Source organism: Notolepis coatsorum (assembly GCF_963971535.1).
Source record: "Notolepis coatsorum genome assembly, chromosome: 6".
In the NCBI taxonomy this organism is placed as follows: domain Eukaryota; kingdom Metazoa; phylum Chordata; class Actinopteri; order Aulopiformes; family Paralepididae; genus Notolepis; species Notolepis coatsorum.
Genome location: NC_140170.1, coordinates 32,373,163 through 32,393,941, shown reverse-complemented (window position 1 = coordinate 32,393,941; position 20,779 = coordinate 32,373,163). Strand labels below are relative to the sequence as shown.

The window sequence follows — 20,779 nt, the reverse complement described above, 5'->3', positions numbered from 1 at the left end:
TATATAAACATGAGGACTGATATATAAACATGAGGACTGATATATAAACATGAGGACTGATATATAAACATGAGGACTGATATATAAACACATGGACTGATATATAAACATGAGGACTGATATATAAACATGAGGACTGATATATAAACATGAGGACTGATATATAAACACATGGACTGATATATAAACACATGGACTGATATATAAACACATGGACTGATATATAAACATGAGGACTGATATATAAACATGAGGACTGATATATAAACATGAGGACTGATATATAAACATGAGGACTGATATATAAACACATGGACTGATATATAAACATGAGGACTGATATATAAACATGAGGACTGATATATAAACATGAGGACTGATATATAAACATGAGGACTGATATATAAACACATGGACTGATATATAAACACATGGACTGATATATAAACACATGGACTGATATATAAACATGAGGACTGATATATAAACATGAGGACTGATATATAAACATGAGGACTGATATATAAACACATGGACTGATATATAAACATGAGGACTGATATATAAACACATGGACTGATATATAAACACATGGACTGATATATAAACATGAGGACTGATATATAAACACATGGACTGATATATAAACACATGGACTGATATATAAACATGAGGACTGATATATAAACATGAGGACTGATATATAAACGTTAGGTTATGGCTATAACCAAGTTCTGTTAGTTAGGGGTGACGCTTGGCATCACTACTGCACTCCCTCGCGTACGTGCACGCGTACTGAATAACATTCCACAAATATACCTTTAATACCAGTATTAGTCTGACCACACCCCTCATCAGCTTACCTTCATAAGCAGGTGTGTAGTCACCTGCTCTCCTCCTACCCAAGCTTTCACCACAAGGTGAGGTCAAGGGCTGCAGCGGCCGTCTGATGCCAAGCGTCGCCCCTAACTAACAGAACTTGGTTATAGCCATAACCTAACGTTCTGTTCCGTTAGGGGCTCTGCTTGGCATCACTACTGCACAAAGGGAGGCCAAGCGGAGCCGCTGGCTGACAAATACACCCCGCTAACAGCCCCCCACAACCATCAGAACAGGGAGGGCCGAGCCCCCCCGACCCCCCCTAATGGAGGGCATCCCCCCTATTAGGGGCTTCACGGGAGGGCGACGGACCCGACCGTGCGAAGAGGCACTCAAGCAACCCAACGCACAGGGTGAGCAGACCGTGGCTTGACCCCACGACTACACCCACGCACAACCCGCATGCCACCCAGGAACGAACGTAGGAACAACCTCGTCACTGCCCCCAGAATCACGGGGTCAAGGGCAAACCCAACCCCGTGGCAAGGCCGTAGCAGCGGAGCGCGAAGGAAGACCCAGACCCACCAAAAGGACTGGACTCCCTGGAATGGGGGCCCGGAGAAGTCCATGATGCCAGCATCAAGACCCCACCAGGTGGGCACCTAGTGACCCCGCCCCCCACATCGCCAGCGTATTCGGACAAAGGCCCCCAGCCGAGCGGGCCCTGTCCTCCCCAACAGCACACCGCCTGGAACACAGGCCCTGCAACAGGCAGACAGCATGGTCATAACACACAAGAGTTAACCAAAGGAAGCTGGCAGTGCACCGGGGAAAAAGACCAGGCAACAGGCTGTCAACCCAAGCCTGGAAACTGCGGACGAAGCAGGCGCCAGAAAGGACAGCTGAAAACAGCCGCCCCGGTGGAAGGGGCGTAAGCTGGCGTTGTCGCATAACCAAGCCTTTAAACAGCATGTCAGAAGTGGGATCCCTAGACCACTCGACCCCTGACCGCTGCCCACAGAAAAAGCCCATACGATCGGCAGACGTCATGAACGTGCAGGGGCACCCTCAACCGGAGAACCGGGAGTCGACACTGCAGCAACACACCAGAGAACCAACCACCCAGGCATTACCCCATGCAATGGTTGGTCCCATAACCCCTCAGGAAAGAAACCCCAAAACACATCTGCGGCACCGCCGCAGCCCGCGTTCCGGTTTCCAACAGGGCTATCCCGGGCCTACGGGTCAACGAGCATCACCCCGGACCGGGCCCGGTGATACGGGGAGCACAGGGTCCCCCGAGGAGGTTAAAACCACCCCAACAGGCCCCTCAGCGCCAAACGCAAGAGAAGAGCGTAAAAATGGAAGACCAGCCCCAGCACCCCGCACTCTGTATTCCCAGGAGGTCACCCAACCAAGTACCAACCAAGACCAACCCGCACAGCGGCCGAGATCCGACGAGATCGGACGCGTACAGGTCGGCACAGCCGTAAGCCATTACGACAGTGCAGAATACAACGCACCTAACAAGGGTCCCATAACGCTCAACCCTGTGACACCCGGATCGACCTAGCATTTTTCCCCCTGAAAAAACCCCAAGTCCCTCAGGGTACCAGAACAGCAGATCTGCATCCCCAGCGGACAACGGGTGCAACTGATCTGGACCAGCGCGACCAGAACCAGTCCCGTGCCCTAATCACGCCGACCTGCCAACCCCAGGAGAAGGGGCAGATATGCGCGTTTGATCCCAACATAAAAAAGAAGGCGCCACCCAGACATGTCGGTATGAACCGCGTCCGGTGGCCCACCCCTAGGGCGTGAGACCCTTCCCCATATGTCCAGACCCATTCCGTCATCATCCCCTGACATGAACGGGAACCCATCGACAACACACAGGATGTCGGAAGAGGAAAAACCCCCATCCCAATTGCTCCATAAAAACGCTGTTTCACCCAAGCAATCAAGGCGCGCTAGTCAGCCAATGGCCCAAAAGCACATCCTGAGCCAGCACTATGTGTGCGTTTGGACATACCCACATCAACAATAGGCCGTTTAGACCACCATATTGAATCCCCAAGACGCCCAGGGAAACGACAAGAGGGGCGAGATGCAATCAACTCCATGAATGAATGAATGAAAAAATTTACCCAACAGACTGCAGTACGGCAATACACACAATAGGATAAGGGGAGGCAGACCTGAGAAAGACGTTAGTCTTGTTTCCATCAGGGACCCTCATTTCCAATCCATCAAGACACATTCAACTCTTTATAAAAATAAAGAAAAGGCATCACCCGTATGACCCAACTGCACAGCTGGGAGTAAAAACCCTGTTTTTCACATGATTTTAATCCAGTCACTCCTTTTAATCAGAGTGTAAGACCAGACCCTCCCAGAAACACCTTCCCATATGAGACCACGGTCAAGAAAAAAGATATGTAAACTGTGAGACACGTGACCAACAGACTCAAGTTTGACACATAAACCGGGCGCAGCAGGCCTGTGAGCCCTGCGCCCAACCTCGACATCTTTAAGACACCAGCTCATGGAAGGCGTCGCCATAGCAACAACGCTACAACGGGCGGGGAAAACCCACCGGATCCTGTCATGTAACAGGAGTCGGTAGAATACCCCTCCCCCCCCCCCGTCAAGCACTGGCTTGGCCCTGACTGGCTCAGCAGAAAAGATCAAAAATCCCCTAAACCAATCAAGTGGGAAAAGAGGGGTTTATTCGACACCCCCTCCCGAAACACACCCTTTATCCCTACACACAGAAAAACAACCGTAGCCATCTTGAAAACCTCCGGTAGAAAGCAATGCATAGCATAAGCTAATACAATGCCTGCTACCCACAAAAAGTGTAAAAGGTTTTACAACAAAACACAAGTCGCCTGTGCGTGAATCCAATACCCGTTGCCTATGTCATACATAGGAAAAAACGCTGAACGAGAGTAACGGCTAGGCCGTGAAAAGTGTGCGTACGAGCATTACTGCAACTAAACAACACAGCATTGTGAAAACACATATACTTAGTTAAAGCAATGGAATAACACCAGTTCTAATTGCATGTGGAGCATCAAGCTAAATAGAACCTATTACCGAGTGTAAGTTGCAGACCTTGCTTAACCTCGTAACACAACACAACTCACCCCACAACGTAAAACAGGGCAGATTCATATATACACAACCCCACCATATGATTTGTTTGAAGAAACACACAGTTTGTTCGGCCAAAACACAGTCCCCCTTATGTCGGGGAACTTTTTTTATTAAACACTAATAAAGTTAAGGCACAAAATCATAGAGGGGCCGGGAAGGGTGTAGGAGAGGGGATACAGAGGGGAAAAAAGTCACTCCTAACGGCGTCTGCCACCTCGCGCCGCTCGAGTCTTGCCACCCCGGGGAGCCCCGGAGGGACGGTAGGTTACAGTCTGCTGGACACGACGTTCCCTACCGTCTCCTCCGGTCTGGGATGGGCCGGCGGTGGCCGAAGCGCCGTTTCGTCCCCTGGCCCTCTTGGCAGGGCCAGCAGCGGCGGCGGAGGCAGTGGTAGCGGCGACGGAGACAGCTCGACGTCGCGGAAGCCTTCTGCCTCCACCGGCAAGGACGGGAGGCGGAAAATGGGGTTGGAGGATGGATCTCTCCTCTGCCATCTCTCTGCATGTTGAGGTCATCAACTGCAGGGCCTTCCCGAACAGGCCAGCGTCGGAGAGGGCGGCCGTCAGAAGAGGAGCTCTCTTCTTCTCTGGCACACGGGCCTGCTCCAGCCAAAGGTGACGCTGGCCCAGGGTGGCCAGGGCGCGCACTTTCCCCATGGCTATGGCCAGCACCTGGGAAAGGTGCAGGACAGCTCCCGCAGCCTGGGTGATCTGATCGCATTTTACCTCGTTCAGATCCGTGCCGCCCGTCATTATCCCCGATACAAATCTAGCCAGGTGGGCGATGTTAGACGCCGCAGCCAGCGATTGTGTACCAGCGATGAATGACTGGTCACCCCAATAAGCCAATCGCCTAGCCGATTTCCCCTGGAGGACCGGCTTGCATAGGGGTTCCCACACCATATCCGGACAGAGGAGCGCGGCCATCGGACTGTCAAGCCGAGGCACGCCCTCCCCCATACCTTTGACTAACCCCGACACCCGCGTAACTGGTACGTAGGCGGGAGTTAGTCCCATGATGTTGGACACCGCCTGACCCCGACGAACATAGGCCCCCATCGATGGGAAAAATGGGTAGACAACGTCCACCCCTCTCACTGGGGGACGCTGCCAGGGATGGCCTATGAGGTCATCAGGGACAGGTGCAGGCAATGGCAGCGGCAGCGGCACACCGTTTGCGGCGGCGGCTACCGCCATGAGCTCGGGAAACAAGGCCCGCAGTTCCCCCTGCGAACCTTCCTCCACCGACCCCGCATCCCTCACATACAGCAGGCTGCGACTGGTCAAGGAGCCACAATCCGATGCGGCCGACAGTAGGGCATCCTGCCGATGAGGCCAAGGTGGTTCCTCGACATCCTCGAACAGGGAGCCCCATGGAGCCATTTCTCCCCCCTCCGGGGTCTCCTGAGGAGGGATACTCTCCTCCACGGGACCATCATACAAGAATCCGTCCGCCTCTTCCATGAAGTCCTCAGTTTCCATCAGAAATCCAGAGTCGGACGCATCCTCGCTGGTCTCCAGCAGCTCCCCAAACCCAGGCCGTTCGCGTCTGCACGCCACCATCTTGCGACGCGAGCGAGCAGACGCGAAAAGTTTGCGTCGCAAATCCTCCGGCTCCAAAACAATCCCCCGTTCATCAACGGGCGATTCCCCAGAACCAGAGGAACCAGAGTCGAGATCAGGCCATCGCCGGAGCGACGGCACCGAACCCTCGGCTCGTCGGTGAGGAAAACTATCCACCGGCAGTCTCCCGGGCTGGGTCGGCAACCACGAGAGTGGCAACAGCCCAGCACCGAGGCGCACGACGGAGGCGGGAATGGAGAACCGGTGGTGAAGAGTAGGTCTAGCGGGTCTACTCTCCGCGGAATACATTATGACCCAAACCTTTTCTTGTACAACAAAGTGAGAGAAGAAAAGATTAAGCACAATGTAAACCAGTCACAACTCTTTTCAACTAACAACACGTCAAGTGGGGTACTACCGAGGCACTTCCTTGTGGTGAAAGCGAGAAGGAGGAGAGCAGGTGACCACACACCTGCTTATGAAGGTAAGCTGATGAGGGGTGTGGTCAGACTAATACTGGTATTAAAGGTATATTTGTGGAATGTTATTCAGTACGCGTGCACGTACGCGAGGGAGTGCAGTAGTGATGCCAAGCAGAGCCCCTAACGGAACAGAACACATGGACTGATATATAAACACATGGACTGATATATAAACATGAGGACTGATATATAAACATGAGGACTGATATATAAACATGAGGACTGATATATAAACACATGGACTGATATATAAACATGAGGACTGATATATAAACATGAGGACTGATATATAAACACATGGACTGATATATAAACATGAGGACTGATATATAAACATGAGGACTGATATATAAACATGAGGACTGATATATAAACATGAGGACTGATATATCAACATGAAGACTGATATATAAACATGAGGACTGATATATAAACACATGGACTGATATATAAACATGAGGACTGATATATAAACATGAGGACTGATATATAAACATGAGGACTGATATATAAACACATGGACTGATATATAAACATGAGGACTGATATATAAACACATGGACTGATATATAAACATGAGGACTGATATATAAACATGAGGACTGATATATAAACATGAGGACTGATATATAAACATGAGGACTGATATATAAACACATGGACTGGTATAAACACATGGCCTGGTATATAAACATGAGGACTGATATAAAAACATGAGGACTGATATATAAACATGAGGACTGATATATAAACACATGGACTGATATATAAACATGAGGACTGATATATAAACATGAGGACTGATATATAAACATGAGGACTGATATATAAACATGAGGACTGATATATAAACACATGGACTGATATATAAACACATGGACTGGTATAAACACATGGCCTGGTATGAGAGTGGGTGCGTTTGTACCGTCAGGCTGAGTGGGTGCGTTGACCCCCAGAGGGTCCATGGTCTCCACGCTGGTCTCCATGGCAACCGGAGAGTTACATCTTAGAGGGTCTTTGGGACTGTGAGAGAGAGAGACAAGAACATTTTCTTCATAAAAACAAGATTTGATCTTCAAATCCCCCCCCCCCCCCCCCCCAAGAGTCTTGATAAAGACAGGGATGTTTTTGTATTTAATTTTTTTATTATTTTTTAAACAAACACATAAACAAACATGACAACACACGATAAGATATACAAGCATTAGTTTGTCAGTGCACATCCAATGAAATCACATTTTAGTTAATTGTCTTATATAGGATATACCCCTAATACCTGTTATCTAAAAACCTACACACATATGCTCCAGCTCGTACCCCCCCCTTCCGGACCCCCCATTGGATAATCCATCCATTTTCCCTCGCTCCTAACCAGACATTACCATTATATGCTAGCTTTTATTTTCTCCACCACTTCTAACCACAATGTCATTTTGGATTAATTGAGACCCAACATTCTTGCTGTAGATATTTCTTGATAAATCACATCGAGATATGTAATAATCCAGACCTTTCGGCAATTTTTTTTCGGTTGGAACCATCGTGATGCTATCAGCTTTTTAGCCACTGTGATACCCGATAAAACCAATCTCTTTAGCTGTGGATGTACTGCACACTCAAAAACATCATTCAGCAGTAATACAGAGGGGTGTACAGGTATATTCCAAGTTACGAGATTTGATAGTTGCTGGGTCACCTCTTTCCAGAATATCTTAACTGGTGGGCAGTCCCAGTACATGTGCATAAATGTCCCCTCGTCCCCATTTGTACATAAGGAGCATTTGGAGGGAGCTCCAGTAGCTCACCACGTACCGCGAGCGCTATTTCAGCGCCGTGGACAACCGTGCTCGTCACGGATCTGGGGCTTAGCGAGTTCGAATCCCGACTGCAGCCGTGCCTTTCCCAGAGTGTCTTCCCCCCCATCTGAACCCTTTCAGCCTGTTTCTGTCGGTCATCCTTGACCAGTATAAATGTGATAAACACATAAAAGAGCCAGGGGAATGGCCAAAGTTTAAAAAAAAGGAGCATTTGGAGTCTTGTATAAGACCCATTTTTTTCAGTCTTATAGGAGTCAAATATGTCCTGTGAATATAATTAAGATTGATTTGTTGATGGTCCGGGTTCCTTGATGTGAATCGAATATTTGCCCAGGCTTCTTGCCAATCAAAATCACTTTCCAGGTCTGGTATATCCCTCCTCCAGACGGAGTCTAGGTGGAGGGTTTCATATGAGGACGTTAGTAATTGATGATACAAATCTGAAACAAAACCTCTTGATGTCTCTCTTTCATAGAAGAATTTGTGGTATCTGTGGTGTACAATTGGTATATTTAATGGAACACCGTGAGCCTTCAAACATGCCAATAACTGTGCGTAAAAGTAATATGTGGACTTGGTGAGATTAATTTTTTTGCGTATTTCATTGAAACTACAAAAACCCTGTTTATTGAAGACGTCTCCTAATGAGTGTATGCCTTGCTTTTCCCATCTAGGGAATCTTATAGGTTGTTTATCTATCCAGAGTGCATTGTTATTGAATAAGGGAGTATGATTATGCCATTTATGTAGGGTAGAATATTTTTTTTGTGTTTCGCGCCATATCCGGATCGCATGAGTGATTATGGGGCCAAATTTCCGTTCGCATTGCTTAATTGGTAATTTGGTGTGTATACTATGCCCTTCAGCTTATGTGGAGCTACTATATTTTCTTCTAAATTTCTCCAGGATACTAATGCTTGGGGATCAAACCATGTTGTTAGTGGTTTTAAAGTGTACGCCTTAAAGTAGTGGTAGAAATCTGGAAATGCCATACCTCCGTCTGCTTTGTTTCTCTGTGCGGTGGATCTTTTTATACGTGATGGTTTGTTATTCCAAATAAATTTGTATGTGGAGGAGTGTAATTCTTTCCAGTAACCCTTTGGAGGGGGTAACGGTAGCATTGAGCTGAAGAAGTTGATTCTAGGTAGTACATCCATCTTAATTATTGATACCCTTGCCTGTAATGAGTTTTTAAGTTTCGACCACCTGACAAGGTCGTATTTGATTTTGTTTTGGATTTTTATGTAATTGTGCTTCACCGTTTGGCTTATGGTGGGGAATATCTCAACTCCCAAACATCTAAATTGTTTTACCATCTGTATCTCTTTTGGGAGGGTTATGTTTCTTTTTGCAGGGGCGTTAAGTGGGAGGAAGGCCGACTTCGGCCAATTTATCCTAAATCCCGATAGATCTCCAAAGTCCTCAATCAGCTTGAGAAGATGAGGCAATGCTATGTTGGGGTTTTGCATGAACAGTATTACGTCGTCCGCATATAAACACATTTTGTGTTGTGTGCCCTTGATTATGATTGGTTCTATGGATTGGGATTGTCTTATATATTGTGCTAAAGGCTCTAATGATAGATCGAATAGTCCGGGACTAAGAGGGCAACCCTGTCTGGCTGAGCGTGATACCGGAAAGATTTTGGAGATGATTGTACCTGTTGTAATCATGGCCGATGGGTCTTTGTATAATACTTTAATCATATCGATGAATCCTTTTCCTAACCCCATCCTTTCTAATACTGCCCATAGATACGACCATTCCAACCTGTCAAAAGCTTTCATTGCATCCAGGGACAGTATCGCCTTAGGTGTGTTGTCTTCCTTATTGGCATCTAGCACGTGTAGTAATCGTCTTATGTTATCGGTGATCAAGCGACCTCTTATGAATCCAGTTTGGTCCGGGTGAATTAAAGATGTCATATGCTTTTGTAGTCTGATACCTTAGAGTACAGTTTGATATCGGTTCCGAGGAGGCTTAAAGGTCTATAACTACCGCACTCGGTGGGGTCTTTGTCTTTTTTAAGGAGGACTGTTATGAGTGCAATATTGTCATTCTTATGGAAGTTCCCCTCCTTAACTGAGTATAAAATCATATTTAGTAATAAGGGTCCAATTATGTCCCAACAAGAGATGTACATTTCTGGTGGGATACCGTCTCTTCCAGGAGCCCTACCACTTTGCATTTCAGATATGGCCTCCCTAAGTTCATCTAGTGTGATCGGTGTTTCTAACTGTTTAGTGTCATCCTCTGAAAGTTTAGGGAGAATGATTTGATTAAGATATGTGTCCATTTTGTTTTGATCGAAGGTCGTTTCTGTTTTATATAAGTCGGAGTAGAATTCTTTGAATGTATCATTTATTTTTTCAGGGTCTGTTTCAAGTACTTGTTGTGCTCTAATGGTAGTTATATCTGCAAATTTTGCATTAATTCTTAATCGCATGGCTAATAGGTGACTAGGTTTAGAACCTTGGGAGTACTGCTGTTGTCTTGTGCTACGTATTTGTATTTCCGACAGGGATGTTTGTCTTTTTTTCTTTCTTTTTTTAATTGTTAAAAAGGGGTGCAGATACAGTAGATGCATTTCATCAAATAATTTCTTAATTTCATCAAAACTTCACAAGAAATGATTACATGAAATCATACAGCTACATTCCAGTAAGTACCCCACCCATCAGCCCTGATCCCCAATTCCACACCATCGTGGATAGCCCCCAGGCTTTGAGGCTGTGAATAACAACACCAGCCTACAGACCACTGCAATAGAGAGGGGGAGCCACTGCCGATGGAGACTCAGTGTTCAGGATAACAGAACATGAGGTGAGGAGGACCTTTAAGAAAGTGAATATCAGGAAGGCAGCAGGACCGGACGGCATCCCCGGCCGCGTCCTAAAAGTCTGTGCCGACCAACTGGCCCCGGTATTCACTGACATATTTAACCTGTCCTTAGAACAGGCTGTCATCCCCACCTGTCTGAAGAAGTCCACCATTATCCCTGGACCCCCTGCAATTTGCATACAACCCCAACAGGTCCACGGAGGACGCCATAGCCCATGTGCTGCACACAGCAGCATCACACCTGGACAAGAGGCAGGGGAACTATGTGAGAATGCTGTTCATCGACTACAGCTCAGCATTCAATACCATAGTCCCCTCCAAACTCATAGCCATGCTCAGGGATCTGGGCTTGAACTATGACCTCTGCCAGTGGGTCTTGGACTTCCTGACAGTAAGACCCCAGGTGGTGAGAGCAGGCAACTGCACCTCCCCATCCATCACTCTCAACACAGGGGCCCCCCAGGGCTCTGTTCTGAGCCCCCTCCTCTACTCGCTGTACACACACGACTGTGTGGCACAGCGGAACAACAACACAATCACCAAGTTTGCTGACGACACGAGAGGGCCTACCTGGGAGAGGTAGAGGACCTGGCGTGATGGTGTCGGGAGAACAGCCTCTCCCTGAACGTCAGCTAAACGAAAGAGATGATTGTGGACTTTAGGAGGTCGAGGGCAAAGGACTACAGCCCCCTCAGCATCTATGGGGCACCGGTCGAGAGAGTGAACAGTTTTAAGTACCTCGAAGTAGGGATGCACCAATCTGACTTTTTCAGTCCCGATACCGATACTTGGGTATCGGCCAATACCGATACCGATTCGATACCCATTGTCCAACATTCTTTTCAAAAAAAGGTAAGAATTGTAAAGGATCACAAGTGTGTTTTTGATTTGTTGTAAACAAAGACAGAAAATAAACTTCATTCAATTAATAAACTGTATGCCTCACTGTCACTGTGTGGAAGAGACTGGGATCATTTTTTGTGCAGCAAGGCAACATCAGGCTTGACTTAAAGGGGAACTATCTTATAAATGGCCTTTTTGAGTGTTTAGCATTGTTTCCTAGCTATGTGAACTTATATTAATATGATCTATGTCTCAAAATTCTCATATTGGCGCATTCTTCCAATTCTCCTCTCACAATATTCACCCTCACTGAACTGAGTCGTTTGAAAATGTGCCTATATGTGATGTCATATAGTCACTGCTGCATGTTAATGTTGAGCTAGACGACGACGCGCCGCAGTGGTTTAGGTGGCACCTGCTGCCCAGGCTCAAAACAGCTCGAAATCTTGAGGTAGAAAAATGCTGTTTTTGAGGACTTGATTAGAAATACAAAACAATGAATTAAAAAAAATATATATTACATAGGTGTTCCATAGACTCACAGGAATTGTGTAAAAGTGCCCAAATAGTGAAAGAAATAGTAAAATAGTTCCCCTTTAAAACATTACTTTCCTAACTTAGTGAAACTAAATGTAATAAATTAACACATTGATATAAATGTACTGAATGGTTATTTCTTATTTTATTTACACACAAAATAAAAAAGCAGATATTTTTCTTCTTTTTTTTACCGATACCCGATCCAGCTAATTTACTGATATAGGCGGCCGATACCGATACCAATATCGGATCGGTGCATCCCTACCTCAGAGTCCACATATCCAAGGACTTGACATGGACCACACACATTGACAGTGTAGTGAAGAAGGCACGGCAACGCCTCTACTTCCTTAGGCGCCTAAAGAGGTTCAAAGTCAGTCAGAAGATCCTTAAGAACTTCTACTCATGCACAATAGAGAGCATCCTGACTGGTAACATCACCTCCTGGTTTGGGAATAACACCACACAAGACCGTAGCAGACTACAGAGAGTGGCCCGTTCAGCTGAACGCACAATTGGAGGGGGACTTCCCACTCTCCAGGACATTTACACCAGGCGATGCAGGGCCAAGGCTAAGAGAATAATCAAAGACTCTAGTCACCAAAACAACTGCCTCTTTGAACTGCTGCGGTCAGGCAAGCGCTACCGGAGTCTCATGGCAGTACAGAGAGACTCAGAAGGAGCTTCTATCCCCAGGCAAGCGCTACCGGAGTCTCATGGCCGGTACAGAGAGACTCAGAAGGAGCTTCTATCCCCAGGCAAGCGCTACCGGAGTCTCATGGCAGTACAGAGAGACTCAGAAGGAGCTTCTATCCCCAGGCAAGCGCTACCGGAGTCTCATGGCAGTACAGAGAGACTCAGAAGGAGCTTCTATCCCCAGGCAAGCGCTACCGGAGTCTCATGGCAGTACAGAGAGACTCAGAAGGAGCTTCTATCCCCAGGCAAGCGCTACCGGAGTCTCATGGCAGTACAGAGAGACTCAGAAGGCGCTTCTATCCCCAGGCAAGCGCTACCGGAGTCTCATGGCCGGTACAGAGAGACTCAGAAGGAGCTTCTATCCCCAGGCAAGCGCTACCGGAGTCTCATGGCAGTACAGAGAGACTCAGAAGGAGCTTCTATCCCCAGGCAAGCGCTACCGGAGTCTCATGGCAGTACAGAGAGACTCAGAAGGAGCTTCTATCCCCAGGCAAGCGCTACCGGAGTCTCATGGCAGTACAGAGAGACTCAGAAGGAGCTTCTATCCCCAGGCCATCAGGATGCTCAGTGACAATGACACTATGTAACAAAACATCAACTACACTCACAGCACACACATCCACATGTACACACTCACTTAAACAAAATATTTGGTACACTTCAGTGGGTATACTGTCTAGGCCTGGTGTTTTCCCAGTTTTGAAAGAATGAATTACTGTTAGCAGCTCCTCCTCTAATCAGGCCTTCACAGGAGTTAGGTTGTCTAGAACAGTGGTTCCCAAAGTCGGGGTCGTGACCCAAAGGTGGGCCGCGAGCAGTCACGGATGGGCCGCGAGACTATTTAAAAAAAATAAAAAAATAAAATTATTTAATTTTTAATTTTTTTTTATTTAAATTTTTTTTAATTTTTTGTCAGGCCACTGAACTTAGAAGCAGGCCAGGACAGTGTTTCTAGTTGTATTCTAAAATTCGATTCTATTGTATTCTAAAATGTGACTATATGGTTTTATATTAACTTAATAAATAAACAAAAATGAAAAATCTACTTATTTCAACGAACATTTCAAACTAAATAACAGATTATGCACATAAAACGCTGAAAACAACCGAAGCAACAATAGTATTTTAATGAGGCTATTATTATTATCATTATTATTTTGCAACAAGTTAGCCCTCTCATAAATAGCACATATAAATGAATAACTAACTTGAACTAACTTAATAGGATTGAAGTGATATTTGGCTTAAAAAATCGGTCGCCTGGCAAAAAAAAAAAAAAAGAAAAGCCAGACGATGTGCATTGGTCTAGAACAGGGCCAAACTTTTCAGGCCGGGACCCAGAAAATAAGGCGTCAGAGAGCCGCGGCCCAATGCACATCGTCAGGCTTTTTATTTTTATGCCAGGCGACCAATTTTTTAAGCCAAATATCACTTCAATCCTATTAAGTTAGTTCAAGTTAGTTATTCATTTATATGTGCTATTTATGAGAGGGCTAACTTGTTGCAAAATAATAATGATAATAATAATAGCCTCATTAAAATACTATTGTTGCTTCGGTTGTTTTCAGCGTTTTATGTGCATAATCTGTTATTTAGTTTGAAATGTTCGTTGAAATAAGTAGATTTTTAATTTTTGTTTATTTATTAAGTTAATATAAAACCATATAGTCACATTTTAACATACAATAGAATAGAATTTTAGAATACAACTAGAAACACTGTCCTAGCCTGCTTCTAAGTTCAGTGGCCCGAAAAAAAAAGAAAAAAAAAAAGAAAAAAAAAATTCTTTTGGAAATCATCTCGCAGCCCTCCCGTGGCTGCTCGCGGCCCACCTTTGGGTCGCGACCCCGACTTTGGGAACCACTGGTCTAGAAGAACTGCCAATCATCAGCGGATTGGCAGTTCTGGAGTGTCGGGAGTCCGGGGTGGTCATCCGACACGTGCACGTAAAAAGACGCTCGCCTGACATATAGTCATGCAACTCGAGTTCAGTCTAGTCTTTTGGAAAAAAGTTTTAAACAGTTTTTCTTCAAGATTAACACTTTGGGTGCCGGGAAACGCTTTACAGCGTCTTTCCCGGCCATGCTCAAGGTGCCGAGGACGCTGTACAGCGTCTTTGATCTGTTTACATCTTTTTTCGATTTTCCCCGTCTGAACTTCACCGCCGAGCTTTTGGAAGAAAATTTTAACCGGAAACTGCATTTCCTCTCAAATTTCACTAGGTGGCAGTGTCCCCCTATTTTCTAACACTATCACAATAGGGGGAATATTGTACCCCACAATGAATCTGGCATTTGATTGGCCAGCATACCTGGCCAATGTAACCACAGGTATAAAACGTTAGCGCGATCCCAGAATCTACGAGGTTTTGGAGGAGAGAGAGAGAGAGAGATAGATAGAGCGATAGAGAGAGAGAGAGAGAGATTGAGAGAGAGATTTGAATTGAGATCAGCCTATAGTCTATATTTATAGTGTTATACAGTATAGTGGTAGTATCAGACTAATTGTAAGGTTTCAGCTGTGCTTTAGAAAGTACTTAGTCGTGCTAAGTAGTAGTACTATTCGAGGGATTAGTGTGTAGTCTAGGTAGTATATTTCAGTAGTAGTAATAGTAGTTTGATCAGTTAGTAGTTTCATTTAGATCAGTATGAAGAGACGTAGTGTAGGAAAGCGAGGGGACAATCCGGCGGCGGGTCGCTTTGTTCAGACGAAGCTGGCGTTTGGACCCGCGGTTGTTCAAGCAGCAGCAGCACCAACAGCACCAACGTCTTTGGTAGCTCCGATCGGAGAGAGCCGTGAGACCGTTGCTGGGCCCAGTAACGCGTCTCTCCCCGGGACCGGGAGCGGCTCTACCCGACGCAGTTCGAGGAAGAGGAAGGCTGCCGCTGTGGTCATAGCTTCTTCATGCGAGTCAGGGGACAGCGATTCGACCGCCCACGAATCTGATGGGAGCGCCGATTGGGAACCACCAGGTAATTACACGGTCTTATATATATATATATATATATGTGTGTGTGTGAAACGTGTATTTGATGATTTACATACTGTGACTATGTAACGTTAGTTCGACAAACCAACGGCGATATGCATGTGATTGTGTGTGTGTGTGAAACGTGTATTTGATGATTTACATACTGTGACTGTCTATGTAACGTTAGTTCGACAAACCAACGCCGGCGATATGCATGTGATTGTGTGTGTGTGAAACGTGTATTTGATGATTTACCTACCGCTTATTCTGTGACTATGTAACGTTAGTTTGCCAAACCTAACGCTGATATGCATTTATTATATTCTAGCTCCGGAATCATCTGACGATGATCTCGGCTTGGGTCGGAGGTATGAGTCTGATTCATCGCACGATTCAGACGTGGGAGTCGGACACGGTGGTGGTCGACGGGGCAACGGTACGTCATGTTTACTAATGCAATGTGAATATTGTTTTGTGCATGTTCAAATCGATAGTTGAATGATATAGGATATAGTAGGGATGTAGAGTACAGGCCACGCGACCATGTGCTACAGTTAGGTTGTCTTGTGTGCGTGTGTGTGTGTGTGTGTGTGCATGTGCACGCCCTTTGAAGTGGCTCTTTGAAGTGTGTAGCTATCATGTAAGTGATAATAGTTGCATGCTGGGCATGATACGACGTGGTGGTGGTGGTCGACGTGGTAATTGGTATGTTGCAATGTGAATATTGTTTTGTGCATGTTCAAATCAATAGTTGAATGATATAGGATATAGTAGGCATGCAGTACAGGCCACGCTACCATGTGCTACAGTTAGGTTGTCTTGTGTGCGTGTGTGTGTGTGTGTGTGCATGTGCACGCCCTTTGAAGTGGCTCTTTGAAGTGTGTAGCTATCATGTAAGTGATAATAGTTGCATGCTGGGCATGATACGACGTGGTGGTGGTGGTCGACGTGGTAATTGGTATGTTGCAATGTGAATATTGTTTTGTGCATGTTCAAATCGATAGTTGAATGATATAGGATATAGTAGGCATGCAGTACAGGCCACGCTACCATGTGCTACAGTTAGGTTGTCTTGTGTGCGTGTGTGTGTGTGTGTGTGCATGTGCACGCCCTTTGAAGTGGCTCTTTGAAGTGTGTAGCTATCATGTAAGTGATAATAGTTGCATGCTGGGCATGATACGACGTGGTGGTGGTGGTCGACGTGGTAATTGGTATGTTGCAATGTGAATATTGTTTTGTGCATGTTCAAATCAAGATATAGTAGGCATGTACAGGCCACTACATTTAGTTACATGGATGTGTGTGTGTGTGTGTGTGTAGATGCCTCACCCCATGCCATTTGATGTGTGTGTGTATGTGTGTGTGTGTGTGTGCAGTGTGTGTACACACACACACACACAAGATCAAAAGACATGCATCCTCTCCAACACCTTTGAACTTCGCAGTACATGGTGAGGCCTCTATATGCAAATTCCATTGATTACAGCACACACATACACAATGGCATGGACACATGGCGAGGCCTATATTTAAATGCATGGTTGTGTAGCATATGTAAAATTCCATTGATTACAACACACACACATGTACATGCTTTGATGGCCGCTGATTTATTTTGTGTTCACACAGCAGAACACTCCGAAACCGAATCCGGGGCCAATACACCAACATGCTTGGGTATGTACTAACTACATTTATGTATGTGTAAATGTATTACTATTGTGTTTTGTGAGACTTACTTACTGAATGAATTTAATCCAATTCAGATTCTGGCGCAGACCCTGCAGATAGTGACGCTGAGACTGGCAACGACATAGGATCACATTCTACTCCTGCAGGTAATTGTACATGGTGGTGACTGGCTGCTGCTAGAGCCTGGGCCTGGTGGTAGCTGGCTGCTGCTAGAGCCTGGGCCTGGTGGTGACTGGCTGCTGCTAGAGCCTGGGCCTGGTGGTGACTGGCTGCTGCAGGGCCTGGGCCTGGTGGTGACTGGCTGCTGCAGGGCCTGGGCCTGGTGGTGACTGGCTGCTGCAGGGCCTGGTCTGGTGGTGATGGTGGTAAATACAATGACAATGCGTTGCCCTAGTGTAATGTATTACATCATGTGATTCTAGAACTGGATGCTAGTCTGGACATGCCGGAACCTGTTGCAGGGCGGAAACGCACATCTAAGAGCGGTAAGTTGGCCTCACTCTGCACACCACTTCCAGCTCTGACCTCTGACCCCCACACCACGTCCAGCTCTGACATCTGAACCCCACACACACTCACTCATTCACTCACACAGTTTGTAACTACGTGGCATATGAATGTCTACAGTAGGGGTGTTATAGTATATTTGTATAATTGACAGGTCGTGGAGGAGCGAAGAGCAGGGCTGCGATCCGTCAGGAAGAGGAGAATGCCTGGTCTCGTGAGGGCTGGGTGCCTCAAAGGATCCCCTTCACAGCCCAACCGGGGTTGCTCCAGGACGCCAAGGCACTCAGATCTTACCGGCCTGCGAAATGGATGGATCTGTTCCTGACAGATGCTTTTCTGAACTCTATTGTTGCCCAGTCCAACCTCTACGCTGAGCAGTCCATTGCCCGGCTGGACCCCACGCTAACCAGTAGCAGGGCACTGCTTTGGAAGCCCCTCACATTGAAGGAGCTGAAGAAGTTCCTCGGACTCCATTTCCTTAGCAGTGTCCTGCGGAAGCCTCGCGTGGACCAGATGTGGACCACTGACGACATGATGTACACACCGTACTACTCTGATACCATGCCACGCAACAGGTTCCAATTGATCTGGCGATTCCTCCACTTTGCGGACAATACTTCCCTGGAGGTTAGAGACAAATTGTGCAAAGTACGCCCTGTAGTCGACCATGTAAACACGAGGTGCAAGGAGCTGTACCAGCCTGAACGCGAGCTCGCCATTGACGAGGGGGTGATGGCATGGCGAGGCCGCCTGACCTTCCGGGTCTACAACCCCAACAAGCCCACCCGCTATGGCATCAAGTCCTACTTCCTGTGCGAATCACGCACAGGATATTGCTTTTCATTTAAGCCATATTGTCGGGAAGGCTCGATCCTGGGGGACACGGTCGTCGGTCTGCTTGGACGTCTGTCTGGGGCCGGCTATACGCTCTACATGGACAACTTCTACAACTCGGTACGTATGTCAGCCAGGCTCCGACAGTTGAGGACCGACGTCTGTGGTACCCTCAGGAAGCACCGGGGCGAGCCAGCCATCATCAAGAACATTACCAAACGTGACATCGGTGTGGGGGAGCGCATTGCGGTCAACAACAAGGAGGTCCTGATCGTGGCATGGCGCGATAAGAGAATCGTGAAGACCATCAGCAGCTTCCACGAGGACACTATGGAAAAGGCGATGGTGTGGAAGAAGCAGAAGAAGGGCAAAGCGCTGAGGGTGGAGATGCTCAAGCCAACATCAATCCTGGAGTACAATAAATTCATGAACGGCGTCGATCAGCTGGATCAAAATATATCGTACTATCCGGTTACACGTAAGACTGGAAAGTGGACCAAAAAGTTTGTGATGTATCTGATCCAAATATGTATCTTCAACGCGTTTGTCTTGTACAAAAAAAAGCACCCACAAGGGCATTACTCCAACCTCTTCCGGTTCACCAGGGCTGTGGCGCGGACCTACACAGACGGTAAGGAGAAGAAGATTCCTGGGGTGACAGCGGAGATGGAGGCGGAGGCGGAGGCAGGGGAGGAGGCAGGGGAGGAGGCAGGGGGTGGGGATGAGGAGGAGGCAGGGGCTGAGCAGGTGGGGCGTGTCGACCCTAGGGCCCCACTGGGGGACCCGCAGAGCAGATTAGTGGGTGGCTTTGTGAAGCATGTAATGGTTGCATACAAAGCCACCCCGAAGAGAAAGCTACCGTGTAGGAAATGTCGTGTCTGCAGTAGGCGTGGCATCAGGAGTGAGACCAGATATTTTTGCACATCGTGCAAAGTCCCCCTGCATCGTGACAAATGCTTCGCTCTGTACCACACAAAGAGGGATTTCTCTAAATAGTTTCTTTATTAGTTGTCATACAGAAGTACAGACTACTTCTAAATAATCCGGCACACAGAAGTACAGATTACTTCTAAATAATCCATCATTGTGTGATACAGACAGAACCATGTGTACCGGTACATAGTATAGCTAGCTGAGTGTAGTATAGTATAGTGTAGTATAGTATAGTATAGTATATTGTAGTATAGTATAGTATAGTATAGTGTATGGGTAGTTGCACTGTTTTCTGTACAAGACAAATGCGTTGAACACATGTATTTGGGCCACGGTTGTCGATATTGCATAGGCATGTTTGGACCACTTGCAGATGAGACGTTATGTTAGCGATCTAGCTGTATCGACTCCATTCATAATTTGCATTGTGTGTGTATATAGTTTTTTTTTATTTATCTTTTTCCCCCCTCATTTTTACCGTTTGCACAGAACCAATGGTTGCTGACAGTCACCCAGTTTAAAAAAGTATATACTGTAGGTAACATACCACACTTTTCTAATGCAGTCCATTGGCCTATTATTTATATACTTTGGAAGCATGTATTGGATATTTTTTGGTCCACAGATCATCTGGCGCTTCATCCATTTATCAATGGACAATGCAGTCATCGATGCGAGAGACCAAGTAAGATATGCCCTGTAGTTCATGTGACGTGAATGTTACCAGCAAACTTCTAAATGCACTGAAACAATGGTTGGTTATCCTCCAGTGTTCACTTTTTATAAGGTATTGTCTTTGTAAATTACCATAATCCTATACTGTGAATGTTACCAACAAACTCCTAAATGCACTGACACAATGGTTGGTTATCATCAGCCAGTGTTCACTTTTTATAAGGTATTGTCTTGGTAAATTACCATAATCCTATACTGTGAATGTTACCAACAAACTCCTAAATGCACTGAAACAATGGTTGGTTATCCTCCAGTGTTCACTTTTTATAAGGTATTGTCTTTGTAAATTACCATAATCCTATACTGTGAATGTTACCAACAAACTCCTAAATGCACTGACACAATGGT

The 20,779-nt window shown here is 46.3% G+C and overlaps 1 protein-coding gene across 6 annotated transcripts in view; it reads right to left on the bottom strand.

Annotated features, from left to right (window-relative positions):
- ppp6r3 (protein phosphatase 6, regulatory subunit 3) overlaps positions 1-20,779 on the bottom strand; it is a 172,748-nt gene that overhangs the window by 19,013 nt on the left and 132,956 nt on the right. For all 6 annotated transcript variants that reach the window (XM_084316105.1, XM_084316109.1, XM_084316108.1 and 3 more), the window contains one exon: positions 6,948-7,045. In XM_084316105.1, the coding sequence (XP_084172231.1) occupies positions 6,948-7,045 (98 nt within the window). The remainder of the gene's footprint in view (positions 1-6,947; positions 7,046-20,779) is intronic.